General features: G+C 38.7%; 3 protein-coding genes across 4 annotated transcripts; 2 read left to right on the top strand and 1 right to left on the bottom strand.

Annotated features, from left to right (window-relative positions):
- Window positions 1-1,547: 1,547 nt before the first annotated feature.
- Window positions 1,548-4,209, top strand: LOC126657265 (uncharacterized). The gene is made up of 2 exons (XM_050351933.2): window positions 1,548-3,399; window positions 3,480-4,209. Exons 1-2 carry the CDS (start codon window positions 2,887-2,889, stop codon window positions 3,972-3,974), a joined length of 1,008 nt encoding a protein of 335 aa, XP_050207890.1. The 5' UTR covers window positions 1,548-2,886; the 3' UTR covers window positions 3,975-4,209.
- A 6,305-nt stretch (window positions 4,210-10,514) lies between these two features.
- On the top strand, window positions 10,515-16,880 carry LOC126655184 (beta-hexosaminidase 3). Of its 2 annotated transcripts, none has more exons than XM_050349218.2 (14): window positions 10,515-11,048; window positions 11,800-11,874; window positions 12,234-12,269; window positions 12,382-12,493; window positions 12,989-13,059; window positions 13,600-13,730; window positions 13,818-13,883; window positions 14,675-14,775; window positions 14,981-15,040; window positions 15,219-15,252; window positions 15,518-15,616; window positions 15,691-15,750; window positions 15,847-16,097; window positions 16,585-16,880. In XM_050349218.2, exons 1-14 carry the CDS (start codon window positions 10,716-10,718, stop codon window positions 16,650-16,652), a joined length of 1,497 nt encoding a protein of 498 aa, XP_050205175.1. In that variant the 5' UTR covers window positions 10,515-10,715; the 3' UTR covers window positions 16,653-16,880. The 2 variants fall into 2 exon arrangements, with proteins under 2 accessions (XP_050205175.1, XP_050205174.1); XM_050349217.2 differs by having other exon boundaries at window positions 10,519-11,048; window positions 16,590-16,880.
- Window positions 16,881-16,968: 88 nt separating this feature from the next.
- On the bottom strand, window positions 16,969-19,723 carry LOC126655183 (endoglucanase 7). Its single transcript, XM_050349216.2, has 4 exons — window positions 19,174-19,723; window positions 18,171-19,076; window positions 17,684-17,856; window positions 16,969-17,580 (listed from the first exon to the last, which is right to left on the bottom strand). The coding sequence occupies exons 1-4, from the start codon at window positions 19,514-19,516 to the stop codon at window positions 17,179-17,181; spliced, it is 1,824 nt and encodes a 607-aa protein (XP_050205173.1). The 5' UTR covers window positions 19,517-19,723; the 3' UTR covers window positions 16,969-17,178.
- Between the last annotated feature and the right edge of the window lie 308 nt (window positions 19,724-20,031).

Below are 20,031 nucleotides of genomic sequence, written 5' to 3'. Positions count from 1 at the left end.
ATTGAAAGGTTTGAACTTTTATGAAACTTTCATAAAAGGTTTGACTTTTTTTTTATTATTTAGCCTTTAAGATAATGATAAATGTTATATTTTTATATTTTTTTAATTTTTTGATATATTCAATCATAATTAATGAGAGTATATATATATATGATAATTATTCATTAAAGTAATAATTGAATGAGAAGAATCATACTAGTTTTTAGTTTATAGACTAATGTTAACATAGTATATTTTTTTTTTATTTTTTTTATTTAAATTTCTAATAAAACATACTTTTATAACATACCATAAAATAAATTTAAAGATTTGTTTTTTGGGGTCAAAAAGTAGTAATATTTATACGATTAGCAGGTTACACCCTACCGTCGAAGTACATCGTAGTTCAAAATTATAAAAATAAAATAAAAAAAACAACTGAAACTCTATAATCGACCTACAATAACAAACGAAACAACAATAGAATCTTAAAAATACAATTTTGACAAGTGACCAAAAATAGAATGAATTTATATGTAAAGAATTTTCTGGTATCAATCGTACTCTGTAGCTTCTATTGACCACTTATTCCGCTGTTAAAATACTTCGAACGATTATAAATTTTTTTTGAATCTTCAAAAAAATAGAGTTGAAATTTGAACAAACACTAAAAAATTTATACAAATAAAATTGAAATCGAAGATCACATATGAATTTTTCTCTTAAAGATTCGGTTCAAACAAATAAATATTAGTGGCATAAAATAGTAGGTACAGAAACATATTATTGCAATTAGTTAGGTAGTTGATGATTCGATGGTGTCCACCCCTTTTTTCTTTTTGATTGGAAGCATTGGAATATTACAGGTACAGTGTAAGTTAAAGTGCTAAAGATTTTGATAGAAAGACAAAAAGACATATTTATTTATTTCTCCCATCAAACAAAAAAGCTCATTAATTATTGATGGAGTCTGCCTTCTGAACCGGTGAGTGAACCTGCAAAACAGGGTAGAAGCTAACCGGACGGTGGTTGTCCGATTAACTCTCCGATGCTAAAGTCAGTCTAGAGCTTTGAGCAGCGTTTTGAGTATGTGAATGTAATTGTGATTCTAGGCATACCTCGTGCTCCTTTTATAGTAGTCGAATATACCTAGTAGAGTTGTATTAGGCAGGTGAATCCTACTTTGTAGGGATTCGGCCGTATCGTAGGGATTCTCCTGATTTGTCGAGATCTACCTTAATCTGATAAGAGTCCTATTTAGGAACGTCTTCCTAAATAGTCTTATCTTCCTAAAGTAGAGCTTATCCTTCCATATGTAGTGTTTGTGTCCAAATAGGACAATATTTCCATATTCAGTCGTTTACCCGAATCCCGGACCTGACACGCTCTTGGCGGATCATGTGGGATTCGGTCTTTATTAGTGTATTACCGAATCTTAGAGATTCGGCATCTCCTCCGTATCTTTCGGTCTTCAGGGGGAGTCCGGCGTCGCCTGAGAGTGGATCCCCTGCAACTCGGCTCCATTATACTTTCAGTAGGATTCGGTATCCATCATTAGCCCTCCCGCAAGTGAGCTGAAGTAGTTTGGCATTTATGCCTTAGTGGATTTTAGCTCTTTTGGAGCTGAGTTCTTTTATACGGGCGAGTCGTTTTGTATTCCGGGCGAGTCGTTTCATATGTTTGTGGGCGGCGTTTCATCTTTAGTGAGATTCTGCGTTGCCACGTGTTGTCCATCCGTAGACGGTTATGACTGGATGAAGGACAAGTGTCTTCGTGCGCCATTAGTTAGTCCTTATTTGTAATTATGGGATCTCGTCTTTTCAGTTTCTTTGGTTTAGGCTATATAATTGTTCATTTTCTTCAATTATTCTTTCTTCAACTTTTGCTTTCTCTGCGCTCTGCTTAGACTTTCGATTTCTTCAAGCTTTCTGTGGGTTTTCTTCTTCTGCTGTCAAGATTCCTCGTTTTCAAGTTGCTCCTTATCTTTCTTTTGATCCTGCGTATTTGCTAGCGAGGTATTTTACCTTTTCTCTAATTTAATTTCTTGGTAGTTTTTCAGTTTTCATTTTATTCCTTCTGTTCTTCGTCTTGTTCTTCGTCTTGTTCTCCTTCTTTTCCCTTCTTTTGATCTTTTAGAGTTTTAATTTTATCATCATTCCGTGTTTCCCCCCCATTTTAAAAATTTTAAAATGTCAGAAGTAACTGAGGGGGCGAAGGGTGCTCGTGACGAGCTAGAATATACCCGGAGCTCCTTGTCAAGAGAGCAGATACTCGGTTATGCCGAGGATTTTAGCTTCCCCGGGTCGTATGTTATTCTGAGGCCGGCGAAATCGTATCGGGCGAATCATAGCACGGATTCGCCTTCTAAGATAGTAATTTTTCATGAACAGCTTTTAGCGGGTCTAAGGTTTCCCTTAGAGTCTTTAATCGTAGAGGTCTGTCATAATTTAGGTGTTCCTTTGGGTCAACTGCATCCGAACGCGATTCGCCTTCTTTGTTCTTTTATGGAATCGTGTAGGGTTCGGATGCAGGAGCCTTCGCTTGCTCTTTTTAATTATTTTTATGTTTTCTCCCGCCGAAAGGGTGAGGAATTTATTTTTGCTGGTGGTCGACCGAATCGATCCCTTTTTAGTCTTCCTTCTTCTTTGAAGGGTTGGACCCCTAAGTTTTTCTTGGTTCAGCACTCTTCTTTCTCCTCTTTTTCGCGGAGTTTTACTTCTAGTAAGGTTTCGCTTACTAACGTACCTGATTTGGATGATGGGGAGAAAGACTTCGCCCAGTCTTTGCTGTCGGATTGTCGTTTTGACAAGCCCAAGTACAGCGTTCTTTTAGAACAGTATTTGAGTCGTCGTGAGATACTTTTGGCGGGTCTTCCTTTAGAAGGTATTTTTCTAATCTTTTGTTGTTATGTTTTTGTTTTGTAGGATGTCGACTTCTCTTGAACATTTGCTTGACAATTTTCATGTCGATATGACTGTAGATATGGGCGAGGTCACCAGCGGCGTTCCTAATCCCTCTACAATCGCCGTGCCGAATCCGACGCCTGATTCGGTGAATCCTGATCTTGATCCCGCTTCTGGCGATCAAGTTCCTGCTGCGACTTCCGAGTCGCCTCTGCTTCCTTCGAAGGAGTCAGGTCCTTCTCTGAAGGGGTTGCCTACTGCTGGCCAGAAGCGTCCTGCTGAGGACCAGGCTGGGGCTTCTACCAAGCGTCCCAAGAAGAAGAAATCTTTTGGGGTGTCTATTGAGGAGGCGCCTCGGTTTGCTGCTTGGGCGGACGCGCAAAATCCGCCTCGTCTTTCAAACGTCGCCATTCTTCATGCTTGCATGGAGAATATTATGATAAAAGAGGACATTGAGTCCATTGATCGCGAACATGGCGATAATTTGGCTGAGTTCGCCTGTCTCGGCGGTTTTTCGGTATGCTTCTTTCTTTTTTATATTATGATTTGCTTCTCCTTTTTTCTTTTGTTTTTCTTATTTGTTGTTTTCTTTCGCAGGTGGTCCAGTCCATCGCTGTTTTGGAGCGCCGCCGAAGGGATGCGGTGGATCAATTGAAGAAGCTTCAGAGAGATTCCGAATCCTGGCTCTCCGAGAAACAAAAGATGGAGGAGGAGGCTGGCGAGGCGACTGGTCTGATCCAACAGCTGAGGTCCTCCGTATCTACCAAGACTCGGGAGATTTCCGCTTTAGAGGCTCGGGTTCGAACTTTATCCGAGGAAGTCGAGTCTCTACAATCTTCTTCAGGTGCTCTCGCTAAGGAGAGGGATGATCTGAAGAAAGAAGAGGGGCGTCTCCGCCGGCGATTGGGTGACTCTGGGAGCTTTTATTCCCAAGTCATGACACAATACCGGTTGGCGATCGGGGCAAAGCTGCGGGAGCAGAATCCTGGCGTCGATCTTTCTGGAGTCAATCAGTTGGATCCTGCTTCTTTGGCGAAGGAGGTGAAGGCGAAGCTTGATAAGCAGAAGCAAGATGCTTTGAATAAGGCTTAGTTTTTATTTTCTCCTTTTTGTATTTTTTGCTTTTTAGTATTTTTTGCTTTCGCCTTTTTTTGTATTGGATCGTGGCGGATCCTTTGTAATTTTTCTTCTGTGAATATAATGATCTTTTGACCATTGCTTTTCTTTAGTTGTAGAGTTAATCTAAACTCGTTTGTTATTTTGAGAAGTTAATCTAAACTTCTGCTGGTGTGATTTATTTGTAGGTCCGAATGGATCCTTTTATTTATTTGACTCGGACGAGTCTAAATTATTTTTTAACTAAGATTCAAACGACTCTTGTTAAATTGTATGTATTAGGTCTCGAGCGAGCCTATAAGGTTTGTTTCGCCAAATCGCCTTTTATTTCAAAAATGGAAATAAGTACAAGCCATGAATTTATTGATAATACTTTCTCAGGTGTTCTACATTCCAATATCTGGGTACCATGGACCCAGTTATTGTCTTTAGTCTATATGCGCCTTTGCCAGTAGCTTCTTCTATGATGAAGGGGCCTTCCCAATTAGCTTGCATTTTCTTTACTCCTGCGTTTCCTTTGCCAACTTCCGCGTTTCGTAAGACCAGATCGCCTCTTTGAAATTCTCTAAAATTCATTCTTTTGTTATGGTATTTTGCGGCTTGCTTCTTGTATGTAGCGGCTCGGGCTACCGCTTCATCCCTTCTCTCCTCTAGTAGGTCTAGACATAGTCTTGTTCTAGCCTCATTGGTTTCTTCTTCTAGATAGTTTACTCTGATACTGGGTATGCCAATTTCTACTGGAATTACTGCTTCAGTGCCGTAGGCGAGCCTGAAAGGTGTTTCGCCAGTTCCTTTTCTAGGAGTTGTTCTGTATGCCCATAGAACGCTGTATAATTCTTCTACCCAGTTCTCCTTGTACTGAGAAAGTCTCTTTTTTATTCCTTGTGCTATGGTTCGGTTGGTGACTTCTGTCATTCCGTTTGTCTGGGGGTGCGCCACCGAAGTAAATTTCAAATTGATCATTAGTCCTTTGCAAAATGCCTTGAACCGCTTGCAATTGAATTGTTTGCCGTTGTCTGCTATTACAGTGTGAGGTATGCCGAATCGGCATATTACTTCGTTCTTGAAGAATTCCTCTACTTTGGCTGCGGTGATGGTTGCGACAGGTGCTACCTCTACCCATTTTGTGAAGTGCTCTATTGCGACGATTAGGAATTTCGTCCCGTTTCGAACGGTCCAACTATGTCAATCCCCCAAGTGGCGAACGGCCATGGGCTTTCCATTGATCCTTGAGGCACTGCCGGTACACGACTGATGTTGTCGTGTCTTTGGCATTTATCACATTTCTTGACTAATGCTTTTGCGTCTTCTTTGATGGTCGGCCAGTAGTATCCCTGGAGTATTGTTTTTCTTGCTATGGTAACTGCTCCTTCGTGCGCGCCGCATATTCCTTCGTGGATTTTCTTTAAGATGGATTCTCCTGTCTGAGGCGAGACACACCTAGACCATGGATGAGTTAATGAGGTTCGGTAAAGAACTCCATTGTGAAAAGAGTAGTTGGCAGATTTTCTGATGGTGCGAATGGCTTCGACTTTGTCTGTTGGTAATTCGCCGCGGTCTAGATATTTGATCAGTGGAGTCATCCAGGAGTCGACCTCCTCGATTGCCATGACTTCTGTTTTTCTGGTGCTTGGTGATTCGAGAATTTCCTTTAGCTGCATTTTAGTGAATAGATCTCCGAGTTCTGACGCTGATTTGGCGATGGCGTCGGCTTCGGTGTTTTCCTCTCTCGGGATTTGAATGATTTCCCATTGTCCTCCTTGTGCTTCCAGCTGTTGAAGCTGTGTTTTGACTTGACTCAGGTATTCGATCATCCCTGTTTCTTTGGCTTGATATTCTCCCTTGACCTGATTTACCACCAGCTGGGAGTCGCTATAGATTTTTAGGATTTCCGTTCTTATTTCTAATGCGAAGCCGAGGCCTGCAATTAGGGCTTCATACTCAGCTACATTGTTGCTGGCGGCGAATTGGATGTTTACTCCATATTCGATCTTGATTTTTTCGGGTCCTTTGAGGATGGCTCCTGCTCCAGCTCCTTTTTCATTCGATGCTCCATCTACGTGGAGTTCCCATACCAAGGCTGGTTTGGGTTGGCCAGTCTCGGTTGGAGTTATTTCTGCTACGAAGTCCGCCAAAGCTTGTGCTTTCAGAGTTGGGCGAGGTTCGTATCTTATGTCGTGTTCGCTGAGTTGGATGGACCAGTGGACTAATCTTCCGGAGGTTTCTGGTCGTTGGATCGCCTTTCGCAATGGTTGATTTGTCCTTACCACAACGTTGTGACTTTGGAAGTAGTATCTCAGCTTTTTAGCTGTGGTCAGTACGGCAAGTGCCATTTTTTCGATCTCGGGGTATCGTGTCTCCGCGCCCTTCAGGACTCGACTAATGTAGTAGATTGGCTTCATCTCGTTATCTTCTTCCCTTACCAGCACTGTCCCGATGGTCTCGTGCGTGGTGCTGATGTATAGGTATAGCGTCTCCCCTTTCAGCGGTCTGCTTAGCAATGGAGGGGTGACGAGGAACTTCTTTATTTCTTCAAAGGCGTTCTCGCAGTCTTCATTCCATTCAAATTTTTGTGTTCCTTTGAGGGCTTTGAAGAAAGGCAAGCATCTTTTTGCTGAGCAAGACATGAATCTACCGAGTGCTGTGATTCGCCCGTTGAGTTTTTGAACTTCATTTATGCTTCTTGGTGCCTTCATGTCCATAATTGCTTTGATCTTCTCGGGGTTCGCCTCTATTCCTCTTTGAGATATCATGAATCCCAAGAATTTCCCGCCTTGTACGCCGAACGTGCATTTGTCGGGGTTCAGCTTCATTCCAAACTTATTCAGTATGTTGAATGTTTCTTCCAGATCTTTTGCATGGGTCTCTTCCTTCTCGCTCTTGATGATTAGGTCGTCTACGTACACCTGGACTCGCTTTCCTATCTCGTCTTTGAACATGAAATTCATAAGTCTTTGGTATGTTGCTCCAGCATTTTTCAAGCCGAAAGGCATTGCCGTGTAGCAGTAAGTTCCTCCCTCCGTGATGAATGAAGTTTTTTCCTGGTCTTGCTCCTTCATCTGGATTTGGTGGTAGCCTTGAGCTGCGTCGGCTAGGCTATACATCGCGTGTCCAGCAGTAGAGTCCACGAGTTGATCGATATCTGGGAGAGGGTAGCTATCTTTAGGACACGCTTTGTTTAGATCGGTGTAATCCACACACATTCTATTTTTTCCGTTGGCTTTCTTTACGATCACTACGTTAGCTACCCATTCGGGGTAGTGGACTTCTCGTATGAATCCTGCTTTCTCCAGTTTTTCTACTTCTTCAGCGATTATTTTCTGTTTTTCTTCCGAGAATTTCCTTTTCTTTTGCTTCACTGGGTTCGCCGCTTCTGCTACATTTAGATCATGAGTAATGACTTGGGGGTCTATTCCGACTATTTCTGATGCGTTAGCAGCGAAGGTTTTGACGTTGTTTTTCAGCATGGCCGTGATTTCGCTTTCGATCTTCGGGTTCATGTTTGCGCCGAGATTTACTCTTTTCTCCCCGTCGAGTTGGAGTTTCTTTGTTTCGCCTTCTGGTGCTGTTTCTTTTTCTTCGATGTCGTGATTAAGGATTTCTTCTATTGCCATTGCTTCGCCTGATTCTTTTATTGCTTGCTCGTAGCACTTTTTCGCCTCGGCTCGGTTTCCTTGTATCGTGATAATTCCTTGTTTCGTCGGTATCTTCATGGTTAGTGCCTTTATGCTTGTTACGGCAGCTGAGTCGTGGAGGAATGGTCTCCCCAGTATTGCGTTGTATGGCAGGTCGATTTCTACGACGCTAAACCGTGTAGGTAATTCCTCGCTTTTCCTTGTCCTTCCTAGCTTGACGTCAAGAGTAGTTGTTCCGTTGGGCTTAATCGGCAAGCCCCCAAATCCTACCACAGGCGTGGCATTTCTCTTTAGTTCCGCTAGGTCTCCTCCTAGGCTTTCGTAGGCCTTTTTTGTTATTAGGTTTATTGCGCTTCCTTCATCGATCAGGATTCTCTCAACGTTCCAATGTTCGATGATCATGGCCACTACCAGAGCTTCGTTGTGCTCTTCGGCTATTCTCCCGAAGTCCTCCCCGTCAAAAGTTACTGGAGGAGGAGTTGAGAGTTCTGTTGCTTTTCGTTTTCTTTGTGACGTTTGGTTCTTCAGGTTTACTCTTTCAGAAGTCATCTTCTTCAATGAGATTTGTTTTTGAGTTCAGAAAAGCTCCTTCTTTTGAAGTTTAGTTAAGCTTTTCCCACAGACGGCGCCAATTGATGGAGTCTGCCTTCTGAACCGGTGAGTGAACCTGCAAAACAGGGTAGAAGCTAACCGGACGGTGGTTGTCCGATTAACTCTCCGATGCTAAAGTCAGTCTAGAGCTTTGAGCAGCGTTTTGAGTATGTGAATGTAATTGTGATTCTAGGCATACCTCGTGCTCCTTTTATAGTAGTCAAATATACCTAGTAGAGTTGTATTAGGCAGGTGAATCCTACTTTGTAGGGATTCGGCCGTATCGTAGGGATTCTCCTGATTTGTCGAGATCTACCTTAATCTGATAAGAGTCCTATTTAGGAACGTCTTCCTAAATAGTCTTATCTTCCTAAAGTAGAGCTTATCCTTCCATATGTAGTGTTTGTGTCCAAATAGGACAATATTTCCATATTCAGTCGTTTACCCGAATCCCGGACCTGACGCGCTCTTGGCGGATCATGTGGGATTCGGTCTTTATTAGTGTATTACCGAATCTTAGAGATTCGGCATCTCCTCCGTATCTTTCGGTCTTCAGGGGGAGTCCGGCGTCGCCTGAGAGTGGATCCCCTGCAACTCGGCTCCATTATACTTTCAGTAGGATTCGGTATCCATCAATTATGTACAATTTGTTAGGTAAAACATGTATTTGGATCCCTATATTTATGCCCTTTTGAGCATTAAATCCCTACATTTTTATATATTAGTATTGAGTCTTTACATTTTTTATCTTATAAATATTAGATTGCTCCGTCATGAAAATGATGTGTTGTACTTCACGCGTTAATGCGATTGAGATAATATTTTTTTGTTCAATTTTATACTTTAGTGGTGTTAAAATCTAGTCCATCAACTTTTATTGCTGCTAACATTAAGTCTTTAAAGTCAATTTGTTTCTTGAATCCTTGACTTTATAAAAAGTTATAATACAGGAGTTAAGATCTGATCAGTAAATAATGATTCTTGAAGGAGATGTCAGTAAAATATCCCAGACTATTCATCACCAAATAAAAGTTCTAAGGCACACATCTAAAATGTTTATCAAGATATATTACTACTTAGTTTATATTTTGAAATAAATCACAAATTTGTAATGTTTGTTTGAATCTATGTATTTGAACATCTTGTTATGTTTTTATATTAATGCAATACCTTTTAATAAAAAAAATTTAAGCTTATTTTGAATTAAATTCACACGGTTAATATTTTTATGATATAGAGATTTAATATCTATAAAATAAAAGTATAAGGACTAAATGTTGACAACTAAATACAGGGATCCACTACTACTAAAAACAGCACAAGCGCATGATCCCAAATATAGGGTATGCAAATATATTTTACTAGTATATTATTTCTCCAATTTGCTCATTCTTTTATGCCGGACAATTTGCTCATTGATATACGAGAAATTTTTAAATAGACTGAATCTATCGCGTGATTTGTCAATCACATGTATAACATTTTATTAAAACAATACAAAAATTATAATACCATTATTAAAATTTAAATACATTTATTATAATTTTATCACCATTTTAATGAAATATTATAATATGGTTGATTTTTTTTTGATAATTGGGGAGGGGCAGCGCTTGTGGGAGGAATCGAACCCACGACCTAACAGTTTACTGCCAGCATTTATACCATTTCAGTTATAGTTTATTGGTTATAATATGATAATATGATTGACTTGATATACAGACGACGTGACAGACTCGATCTGTCTAAAAATTTCTTTTAATATTATAACAGATAACCTATAATTCAAATATATAAACGCGTAAATTGCATTCTATTAAGCTGTATGTTTAATTTTCTAAGGTAAAAAGTATAAAAAATCCCTCATAGTTTTATAAAAGTATAGATCAACCTTTTAAACATTTTTAGGTTATAATTAAACTCTTTTTATTTTTAAATAGAATAAATAACTTATTTCCTTATCATTAGAAATATTCGTTAATGACTGACATGTCTCTCATAATTATATAGAAAAAAATTCAAAAAAAAATTTAATATTTAAAATATTTATCAAAATTTGAGGAAGTAGGGTAAGTGTCTTAAAAGTCAAAAATAAACTATAAGAGTTTATTTGTTAGATTTTAAAACAACAAAGGTTTAATTATTCAATTTTAAAAATACAAAAGCTTAGTTATGCTCAAAATAAATAAAAGCACTGATCTGTACTTTAAAAAAAATCAAAGATTTTTTTGTACCTTCTACCATTTTTCTAACAAGTGCTCAACCTCTTCAATCAATACAATTGCCATTATTATCCAGAAAACATTATTAATTTCATGTTCATGCTAATGCTAATGCTAAACTGCTAATAATTACAAAATCCATTTGTCTTCTACTGAATCCTATCCAGATTCTCTCTTCCTTATAAATTATAATAACAATCATTACCATTTTATAAACTCATGAGACTTCGCCTGACCGGAGTTCAGATTTAATTTGAGCTTAGCCAGCAATGAGGACGGCAGTGGTAGCAGCATTTTTGGTTACAGCGACTGTGCTGGTCGGCAACGGCAGTGGCAGAGCTGTGAATGAGCACGGCCGGGATGGTGAATTGGATATAAATATATGGCCAATGCCGGAGTCAGTGAGCAGAGGTCACCGTAAGCTTTACTTGTCTCCGAATTTTCATCTGGCTTCTGAGTACGCCGATGGTTCTGGTGTTTTGAAGGATGCTTTTTCGAAAATGGTTAATCTTCTCTTAATGGGCCATGAAGCTTCTTCTAATTTGTCTTCGTTTCATCTTCTCCAAGGTCTTCATGTCGTCATTCTTTCTCCAGATCACCAGGTACTAATTTTACATTTGTGTTCTTTTCTTGGTATGGAGGACTCACTCTACGGAACGGAAACTGTCAAATTGCGGGATGCGAACCTCCTGCAAGCCCACATGCCTGACAAATCCGGGCTATAAACAATCCAGTTTTAACTACTCCATTTATTTTAGAAATGGCGTAGCCGGAACTTAAACCTGCGGCCATATTAAACCATTAGACCAAATCCGGACAATTTTACATTTGTTTTTGGTTATCGAGGACTCATTCTCCCGAGCCAAAGTCCAGTAAAGGCGTACCGGGATTTGAGCTCGCCATCATAGCGTTCATATGGCTGAGACTTAGACCATTAGATCAAATCCGTGCGTGCTAGCACACTTTTGCTTCATCTCATTCCTTTTTTGTATTTTGTTTTTGCCCTTATGATTGTGATTTGCTACTCCTACCAGGTCCATAATATTTATCGCTTTTGGCCATTTCACGTAAATTAAGAGAATAATAAATATGTTAATCTTTAAGTTTATTAAATTGTTCATATTAATTATTACTATTTTTATTTTTTTAATCTTATTAAATTATTTATCGATAGGTGTAAATTTGTAAAAATAGCAAGAATTGCTTTCATAAAATTCTAAAATGCGACAAATATTACGGAGCAGACGGAGTATGTAAGAATTGATACGAAATGATATCAACTCTTTCATTTTTTTAGTACAGTCTCTTGTATATGTTATGCTGAATTTGCTTCTTCTGCTTTACATTTTACAGCTACAATATGGTACTGATGAATCATACAAATTACTTGTCCCTGCACCTGGAAAGCAAGATTATGCACATCTTGAGGTGGGTGTATCTGTATCTGTTCTTCGTTTACTTTCAATTTTTAGTTGAAATCTTTGGTATGGTTCGTCTAATTTTTACCTGCTAGACTTTTATGCACTGTTCTGCTGTCTCATTCTCGGTGTTCAGCTGCTTTTGACTTAGGAAACTGAGTCTACCTATATTCAGTAAAGTAGCCATGTGGAATTTTCAATTGGAATTAATCTTATTGCTTAAGGACTTTAAGTCTGTTTAACTTTACATTTAAGTTGCTGTTCCAAGTTTCGTGTTCAGTTTGTCAGTTTTGAGACTATAGTCTACATTGGTTACTTTAGATTCTATGTGTTGTTCTCTCAGTTCACTTGTTGTTCAAAATATTGCAGGCACAGACAGTCTATGGGGCTTTACATGGGCTTCAGGTGACACCATTTTTTATAGACATATAAAAAATATTTTCTGCATTCTGATGATAATTTCAAATTCAATACTGTCATGTGTGCATTTATTAAATACTACGTATCAATATTGCAGACATTCAGCCAATTGTGCTATTTTAACTCTGCGACCAGTGTGATTGAAGTTCGTATGGCTCCGTGGACAATCATTGATCAGCCGAGGTTCTCTTACCGGGGTCTCTTGATTGGTAATAGTTTCTTTTTCTTTTGTTAGTTTTTTTACGTTATCGCTATTGCAATTCTTTTCCTGGCAGCAATTCACCAAAAACAGGGATTACCCAGCCTAACTATAGAGGCAAGAATATTTTCCGTCCAAGTCCCATTAAATGATCATATTTAAAAAAACAGAAGTCCTACTAGGTCACAATTTAAGTGATGGGTTGCCTGCTTGCTCACAAGCTAATAATACTTTTGTGATATACAGTTTTTATTATAGTCATGCTACCTAACCGAAAACCTTAATTTTATACTGTTATTCAGTTGGGGGGTGGGGGAGTAGTTTAGCTGATGATCCACTAGTAAGTGTCTCTTATAAAGAAATCTAGGTTACTTCCGTGTAATGTTGTTGGTAGGATTAGCCTCTTGACTTGCTGGATGGTCCAGTCAGTTTACCCTGTGAATCGTATTTGGTGTTTTCCCATGTGAATGTTATTGTCTGATCTGTTGAGTGAAATTTGGTGCAGATACTTCACGACATTATCAGCCGTTGTCAATGATTAAGAAAGTAATTGATGCTATGTCCTATGCAAAACTGGTATGTAATGCATTCTCAACAGTTAATTCTACTTAAAGATCTTTTAATGGAAATCCATATAATGGAATTTTTTATAAGCATCTATTGTGAGAGTGCATTTCCTGACTACCGTCTATTGAAAATTATCTTCCAACTTATTTTCTTGGACACCCTTTTGCTCTATATATCCTTCCAAAGTACAACAGGGCAACCTCCGTAATTATATGTGAGACAACTTGATTAGAAATTTACACATGTTGCCTAATAGGCCCGTCTTCTCTTGTATTTGGTTAACAAAGCTGCAACTTTATCAGCTATTCATGACTCATGAGAGAGGCTTGTTGATATATCTTGATAGAAGCAACAAGATAGATTTCATTGCCACTTTATATATGGTCATCAGGCTTGCGTGCATATTATTTATATCTAGTATATGAGAAAAACGAAGGTGGTTATCATGATTAAGATTTGAGCTCTGAGCTGGTAAATTAGTCTGTTGATTAACAAAACTACCCTATTTCAGCTGCCTTTTTGCATTGATTCTTTCTTGCTTTTATCCAGAATGTTTTGCACTGGCATATCGTAGATACACAATCTTTTCCTCTGGAGATACCTTCATATCCAAAACTGTGGAATGGTGCCTTTTCAGTTTCAGAGCGGTATACTTTTTCTGATGCTGCTGAAATTGTGAGGCAAGTGATTTCTGGTGTATGCACCATCTAATTTTTTACTTATAGCTAGTGGGTTTACCTCTAATGCTTATATTAACATATTTGCAGTTATGCCGAGAGGCTAGGAATTCATGTATTGGCTGAAATTGATGTTCCCGGACATGCACTCTCATGGTAATCATATTTTTTTTATGGTGTTTCAAAATCGGAATCTTTTTATTTTTTCTCATAAGTAGGACACTTGTAGTAATCAGATTAAAAACAAAAAAGTCATTGCCTCCAATCTTGATTTTAGTAAATCTTTGAATTTTAGGCATTCAGGATCTTAACTTTTGATCATGGTTGCTGCATTAACTTGAGAATATATATCTAAATTAGTACTCAAGTTCTTAGATGATGAAAGAGAATAGGTTGCCACATCATTGCAGTGAACTGTGAACCCCTTGGCCTTTATTTCAGTTTGGCTACATGATTAAAGCTTTATTAGGTGCCCAAAAAGTAGTGAAGGATACTATAGATCATTGTATCCTCTAGTAGATTCTCGAAGCGCTATTTCATAGCATTGAACTTTACGCTGAAGTGAAAACTGATGTGATCATAGGCGTTTAAATAGTGTTGTCTGGCTTCATGGTGACAGTGTGGGGGAAAATTATTCAGGTAACACAGTGGTCGGGTAGGCTGAATCTCGATTTAACATAAATTAGTCTGAATAATTTTTTTATTTTTTTTGAAGATAAAATTAGTCTGAATAATTATTAAGGCCTTCTTGCTTATTCTGAATGTTGGTAACATAAATTAGTCTGAATCTTAGGTAATGGCCTTAACTGCCACTCAGAGTGGGTTTAACTCCATGCTGATTTTGGAAAATCTGATGAATCAAAGAACTCAAATAAAGGATGTTCATCGTATCTCTTTTTCAGACAACCTCCCCAAAAAATTTAATCGCATTGTCTTTTTCTTTATAGGGGAAAGGGTTATCCTTCTTTATGGCCATCAAAGGGTTGCCAACAGCCACTTGATGTCAGCAATGACTTTACATTTAAAGTGATAGACGGGATTCTTTCAGGTAATGCTTCACTGTTTTTCGGGAAAAAAGAACAAAGAGAAAAGGAAAGGTTATGCCTAACTTCTTTTCTTAAACATGTTGGAAGTGATAATATCATGTGATAAAGATGTGGTAAAAAAACATTTTGTAAATTAGTCTGCTTAATTCTTTGAAAAAGAGAAGATTATGATAAAAGCCTGACATCTTTGAGGTTTTCATGTTTCAGATTTCAGTAAGATCTTTAAATTTAAATTTGTTCACTTGGGAGGTGATGAAGTAGACACAAGTAAGTACAACACATAAATTTGACACTCATCATTTTTAGCTTTTTGCTTGTATCCTCCATGACATCACTGGTGTTTTTGCTCTGAACTTCTTTAGATTTCAGTAATATGGTATTCACCATTTCCTATTTTAATATCTCAATGATTTACTGGATTGTACAATTGCTTTATTCATTTCAGGTTGTTGGGCTTCGACTCCTCACATAGCAAAGTGGTATTTAATTTATGATAAAACCGCTTCATATCTATGCTGTCAACACATTTTTTTTTTGTCGAAACATGTTTATTCATTATAACTATTGCATAGTTTCTGGAGTAAAGCTTATTGTTTTCTCGTCTGCAACTTCAAAAGCAATTATATTGGACCACTCTGATTTCTATGTCCGTTGGCAGTGGATTCCCTCTTTATGTAATACAGTTTTTGTCCTTCTGATTGTCAAGAAACAGCCTTTACATTTGACATTATCCCGAATTTGCAGGTTAAAGAAGCATGGAATGAATGAATCTGAAGCTTACCAGTACTTTGTCTTGCAGGCACAGAAAATTGCTTTATCCCATGGATATGAAATTGTCAACTGGTAATGTGCCTTATGAACACATCTAGAAATTAATTATTTAGTTTTGCATCAAATCTAATTCCGAAATGTAACAGGGAAGAAACGTTCAACAATTTTGGCAGTAAATTGAGCCGGAAAACTGTGGTGCACAACTGGTATCTTATTAAATTACAATAACCTCGATGATTTTTTAACAGTGGGTATAGTTACTGTGTCAAGATTGCGGCTCAAACTTAAGTTTTTCCTTGCAGGCTTGGTGGTGGTGTTGCTCAGCAAGTGGTTGCTTCTGGGCTGAGATGCATTGTGAGCAACCAAGATAAATGGTATTTAGATCACTTAGATACTCCATGGCAAGACTTCTATATGAATGAACCACTCACAAACATCACTGCCATCGAGCAACAGAAGTTGGTTATTGGGGGTCAAGTATGCATGTGGGGAGAAACAGTTGATGGATCAGACATTGAGCAGACGATATGGCCACGTGCTGCGGCAGCTGCAGGTACTCATATGCATTGTTATATATATGATTACACCTTATAAATAGTGGTCATACAAAATGAAGCACCATTTAAAAGCCTTATTAATTATAGAACTTTTAGATTATAGAATAATTTTTTTCTGATACCAGGATTTAGTATAATCAAAACCTTGGAGATTTTTACTTGAAAACTCTTGGTTTTATAAATCTAAACATTTTATCAGTTCAAACTATTAGGAACAGATTGTAGTTTAGCATGATATCTGAGGCTATAATCCGACGGTTCTATGTTTGACATATCATCACATGTGCAACCTATGTGAAGAGTAGCTATGGTATGTAAATTACAAAACAAAGTCATAGAATTTGGAGTAGAAGGCTGCTTTAGTCCTTAAAAATTGAGGTCTTTCACAGTCTTGTACTATTTATGTGTTCAGCGTGTAACCTGTTGTAGTGTGATGGTGTTTGACATTCTAACTATGTTCTTTCTGCTTCGAATTTCTCTGAGTGAAGAGCGGCTATGGACACCTTATGACAAGCTTGCCAAGAATCCAAGTCAAGTTACCGGAAGGTTAGCACACTTCAGGTGTCTGCTGAATCAAAGAGGAGTAGCAGCAGCTCCACTTGCTGCACCTGGCCGCGGCGCCCCTCTAGAACCAGGTTCTTGCTACTCGCAGTAACATATTGTTTTTGTCACTCCAATTATTGTGAGTGCAAAATAGTTTGTAATGAGCCCATTGTAATTTATTGGAATAAAAATAGGTTCTCTTCAGAAATGAAAATATGTGCACATGCTTGGACTTAGTTGAAGCATGCAGGAAAAGGAAATACCATGCTAGCTAAAATTAATCTAAAAAGGATCATATAAAAAAAATTCTGAAGAAAGAACAAGTAATGAAAACTATACCCCATTGATCTGTGTATAAAGATTACATATATGCACGTGTAGGAAGAAGCAGCTAAGTTTGACTGTACCAAATGAAAGGAACTTAAAGAAATTTTGTCCAATGTAAAAAATAGAAGTAGTATCTCTAGATCAGGGAAAACTTGGCTTAGGATAGGAGCCGATTTCTAGCCTATGAAAGATCGTCGCACCTTTAGTTCACGGCTTCCAAGGTGGTGGAGGTGGCGGGCTCCGTGGATAGAGTGGCGGAACTGCTGAGAAAATTGTGTTCTTATCAATGCCGAGGCCACCACTGCTGGTCAGAGAGACAAGTGCAGCAACTAGACCAGCATTCCCGGCTAAGGTAGGTTCGGTGAAATTAAAATTGGTTCGAACGTCATGGAAGTTATCGAACCTATCAGGCCCTCCAACCATAGCTCCGGTAATGTTATTAGGATTGGCATTGCGGCTGTCGCGCCACTTCCATCCACCTGTGCACGAGTATTTCTTCTTGTCATTGGGTATTGATGCTCCACGGTGATGCACGTGTCTGGGGAACTTGGTTCCGTACCCCACCACGTAGCTCATATTCATGGGATTTTTACCTAGAATGTAATCTATCTGTATCAAGAGGTAGAGAGCGTTCAGATAAAAATGCAAGAAGCAATCTAGGCAGTTTTCAAGCGGCAATACTCTGAAAGTAATTAAAGAGATTGATCGGTACCTGAGAGGTGGCAAAGCTCCGAAGATCAGCTAATGTAATAAAGGCGGGGCCGCACTCAAACCCCGGAATGTCGGAGGCATTTAGATAATCAACAAACAGTGAAGTCAAGAAGGCGGCATTAGCCACATACTGAAGAGGCTGCGGCTTTCCGTGGTTCAGTTGGATCATTCCTCCTGTAAGTATCAATCTAGTGAAGCTAGTCTTTTTATACATGCAATATGAATGTGTTATCCTATTTATTTATAGGGTTAATTACTATTACTCCATGAGTTTTGGTTCGAATTATTGTTTCTCTCCTCGATTTAGAAAAATAGCTATGTTCCCCTTGACTTTAATGTTTTGTATAACCGAAACCGCTTATAAAGGAGGGTTTTAGTTAAAGAAAACTAAAATATGAGGGGGAAATTAGTAATTTTTCAAATGGGGTAAATAATAGTTCCGATCTAAATCACAGGGATAATAGTAATTAATATTTATTTATATGTACCTCTAGTCCAGTTGTATACATGGAACTGCTTAAGATAAGAGCACATAGTGAGTTCAGTGACATTGTGATACATCCGCAGCATGTCCTCGTAAGGATATCCGGGACTCAAGAATATCCGGTACCTGGTCAGCAAAAGCATAGCAGCAGGTAACTTATTATCCCAGCTGGGCACCCGCGAGTCTAGGGACATGCGGAATGCCCCAGAGTTTTTAGGGATTCCAGGGTCGGTCGCCAAAGAAATATAGCTATTATTTCCTGTGGCATAGTAGAGCCAAGCAGCTCCCCACATGTACTCGTCATAATACCCAGTTGAATTGTAGAAAGTTTCGATATAAGGTTGTCCGCGAGAGTATGGCCTGCGCTTTCCTTTGTCCCTGGCAAAGGCGAAGACGGTTTCTGCGCCTTTTACGAGTTTCTTAGAATAGGCAGTGTTGTCCCGGAAGACTATGGACGCTGCCGCCAGGGCTGCTGCCATTTCCCCAGCAAGGTCAGGGCCTGCGGTGATGGGAATTGAAGGCCGCCTGTAATCCATGTCTTCTGGTCTTTGCCAGCAGTAATGATCGTCCGGTGTTGTAGAACCATTAAGAGATCCACCAACCTGAGCGTAGATTTTGTCAATTGTCGTGGCGGAGGAGTTAAAAGTCAATAGCAAGTAATCAGCACCGGACTTGATGAGATCTCGCATATGGTTATCCTCGGAAATAGCATCGAATTTATGACTGTACTCGATTAGGCTCCAGCTCAAGATTGTCATGGAATAGGCCATGGGGAAATGGAACTTCACATTGTCTCCGGCATCATAAAACCCTCCGACAAGCCCTGGTCCTTTAACATCTGTATCATTTCCGTCTTGAAGCCCTGAGTCCCCTCTCCAAGGTATCCTGTTACTCTTTCCCAATTTACCAGCTGCATGCGTATATAATATTTAATTTAATTTAGTTTAGTTAGACGATTACAAATTAAACAAACAAACAAAGAAAGAAACAGAATATAAAGAACTCACATTTCTGGGCATTAAAAAAGAGAAGGGCCTTGTGGAGGGCAACAGTATAATTGTCAGGAGGAGAAGGACGAGACTTGTGCTTCGGCAAAGACTTGGCGATGATGATCGGAAGTGCAATAACCAGAAACGCAATCACAACCGAATAGATAGTCCACTTGAACGCCTTTCGGCTGCAAAGGATACACCCCAAGTCCACGTACTTCTTCTTCTTGTTCTTCGTTTCTTGCGGATACAGCAACCAGCTCTGCTGTGTCTCGTCGAGATCACGTTGTTCTCCGATTCTTCTCTCCTCATCGGCTCCCTTTATCTCCAGCGATCCTCCCCAGTTATTACCCGAATACATTTCAGCTGAATTCCGATCTCTATCCCAGCCTTATAATGGCTGTTTTAGAAATGATTATTGTTATTCATGTACAACACCATAGTCAAACTGATGAGGACAAAGAAGCACCAGAGATTATATTTGGAAAACAAACAAATTAAGTTTGTACATTTGATGAACTTTCAATTAATGGTAGAGTCTTAATTTTCAAGAGAAAACTTAAATACGTATTAATAGTAAAAAACAAATTAATGAGATGTATATATAATGTCTGTAAGTCCATATCATAAAAACGTGTTAGCATCATTCTTCTAGGTTTTATTTTATATTTCAAACTGAAATGGAAAATTCAAGCATTTGAGTTGACTTTACAATTTAACTAATAAATCTTTTCATTTTAAAAATTTAATCAATAACTAATACATTGATAGCTAGGTTCTTGCTTTTTTCCTTTTCAATAAATTAAAAATAAAAGTATTTAGGTTTGAACAATTCAGAGAGAGTAGCTGTGTATTGAAGAAAAAGAAAGCTCAAAG

This window comes from Mercurialis annua, linkage group LG7 (assembly GCF_937616625.2).
Source record: "Mercurialis annua linkage group LG7, ddMerAnnu1.2, whole genome shotgun sequence".
Lineage (NCBI taxonomy): Eukaryota > Viridiplantae > Streptophyta > Magnoliopsida > Malpighiales > Euphorbiaceae > Mercurialis > Mercurialis annua.
Note: the sequence above shows the minus strand (reverse complement) of the source record. Positions and strands in the feature narration are given on the sequence as shown.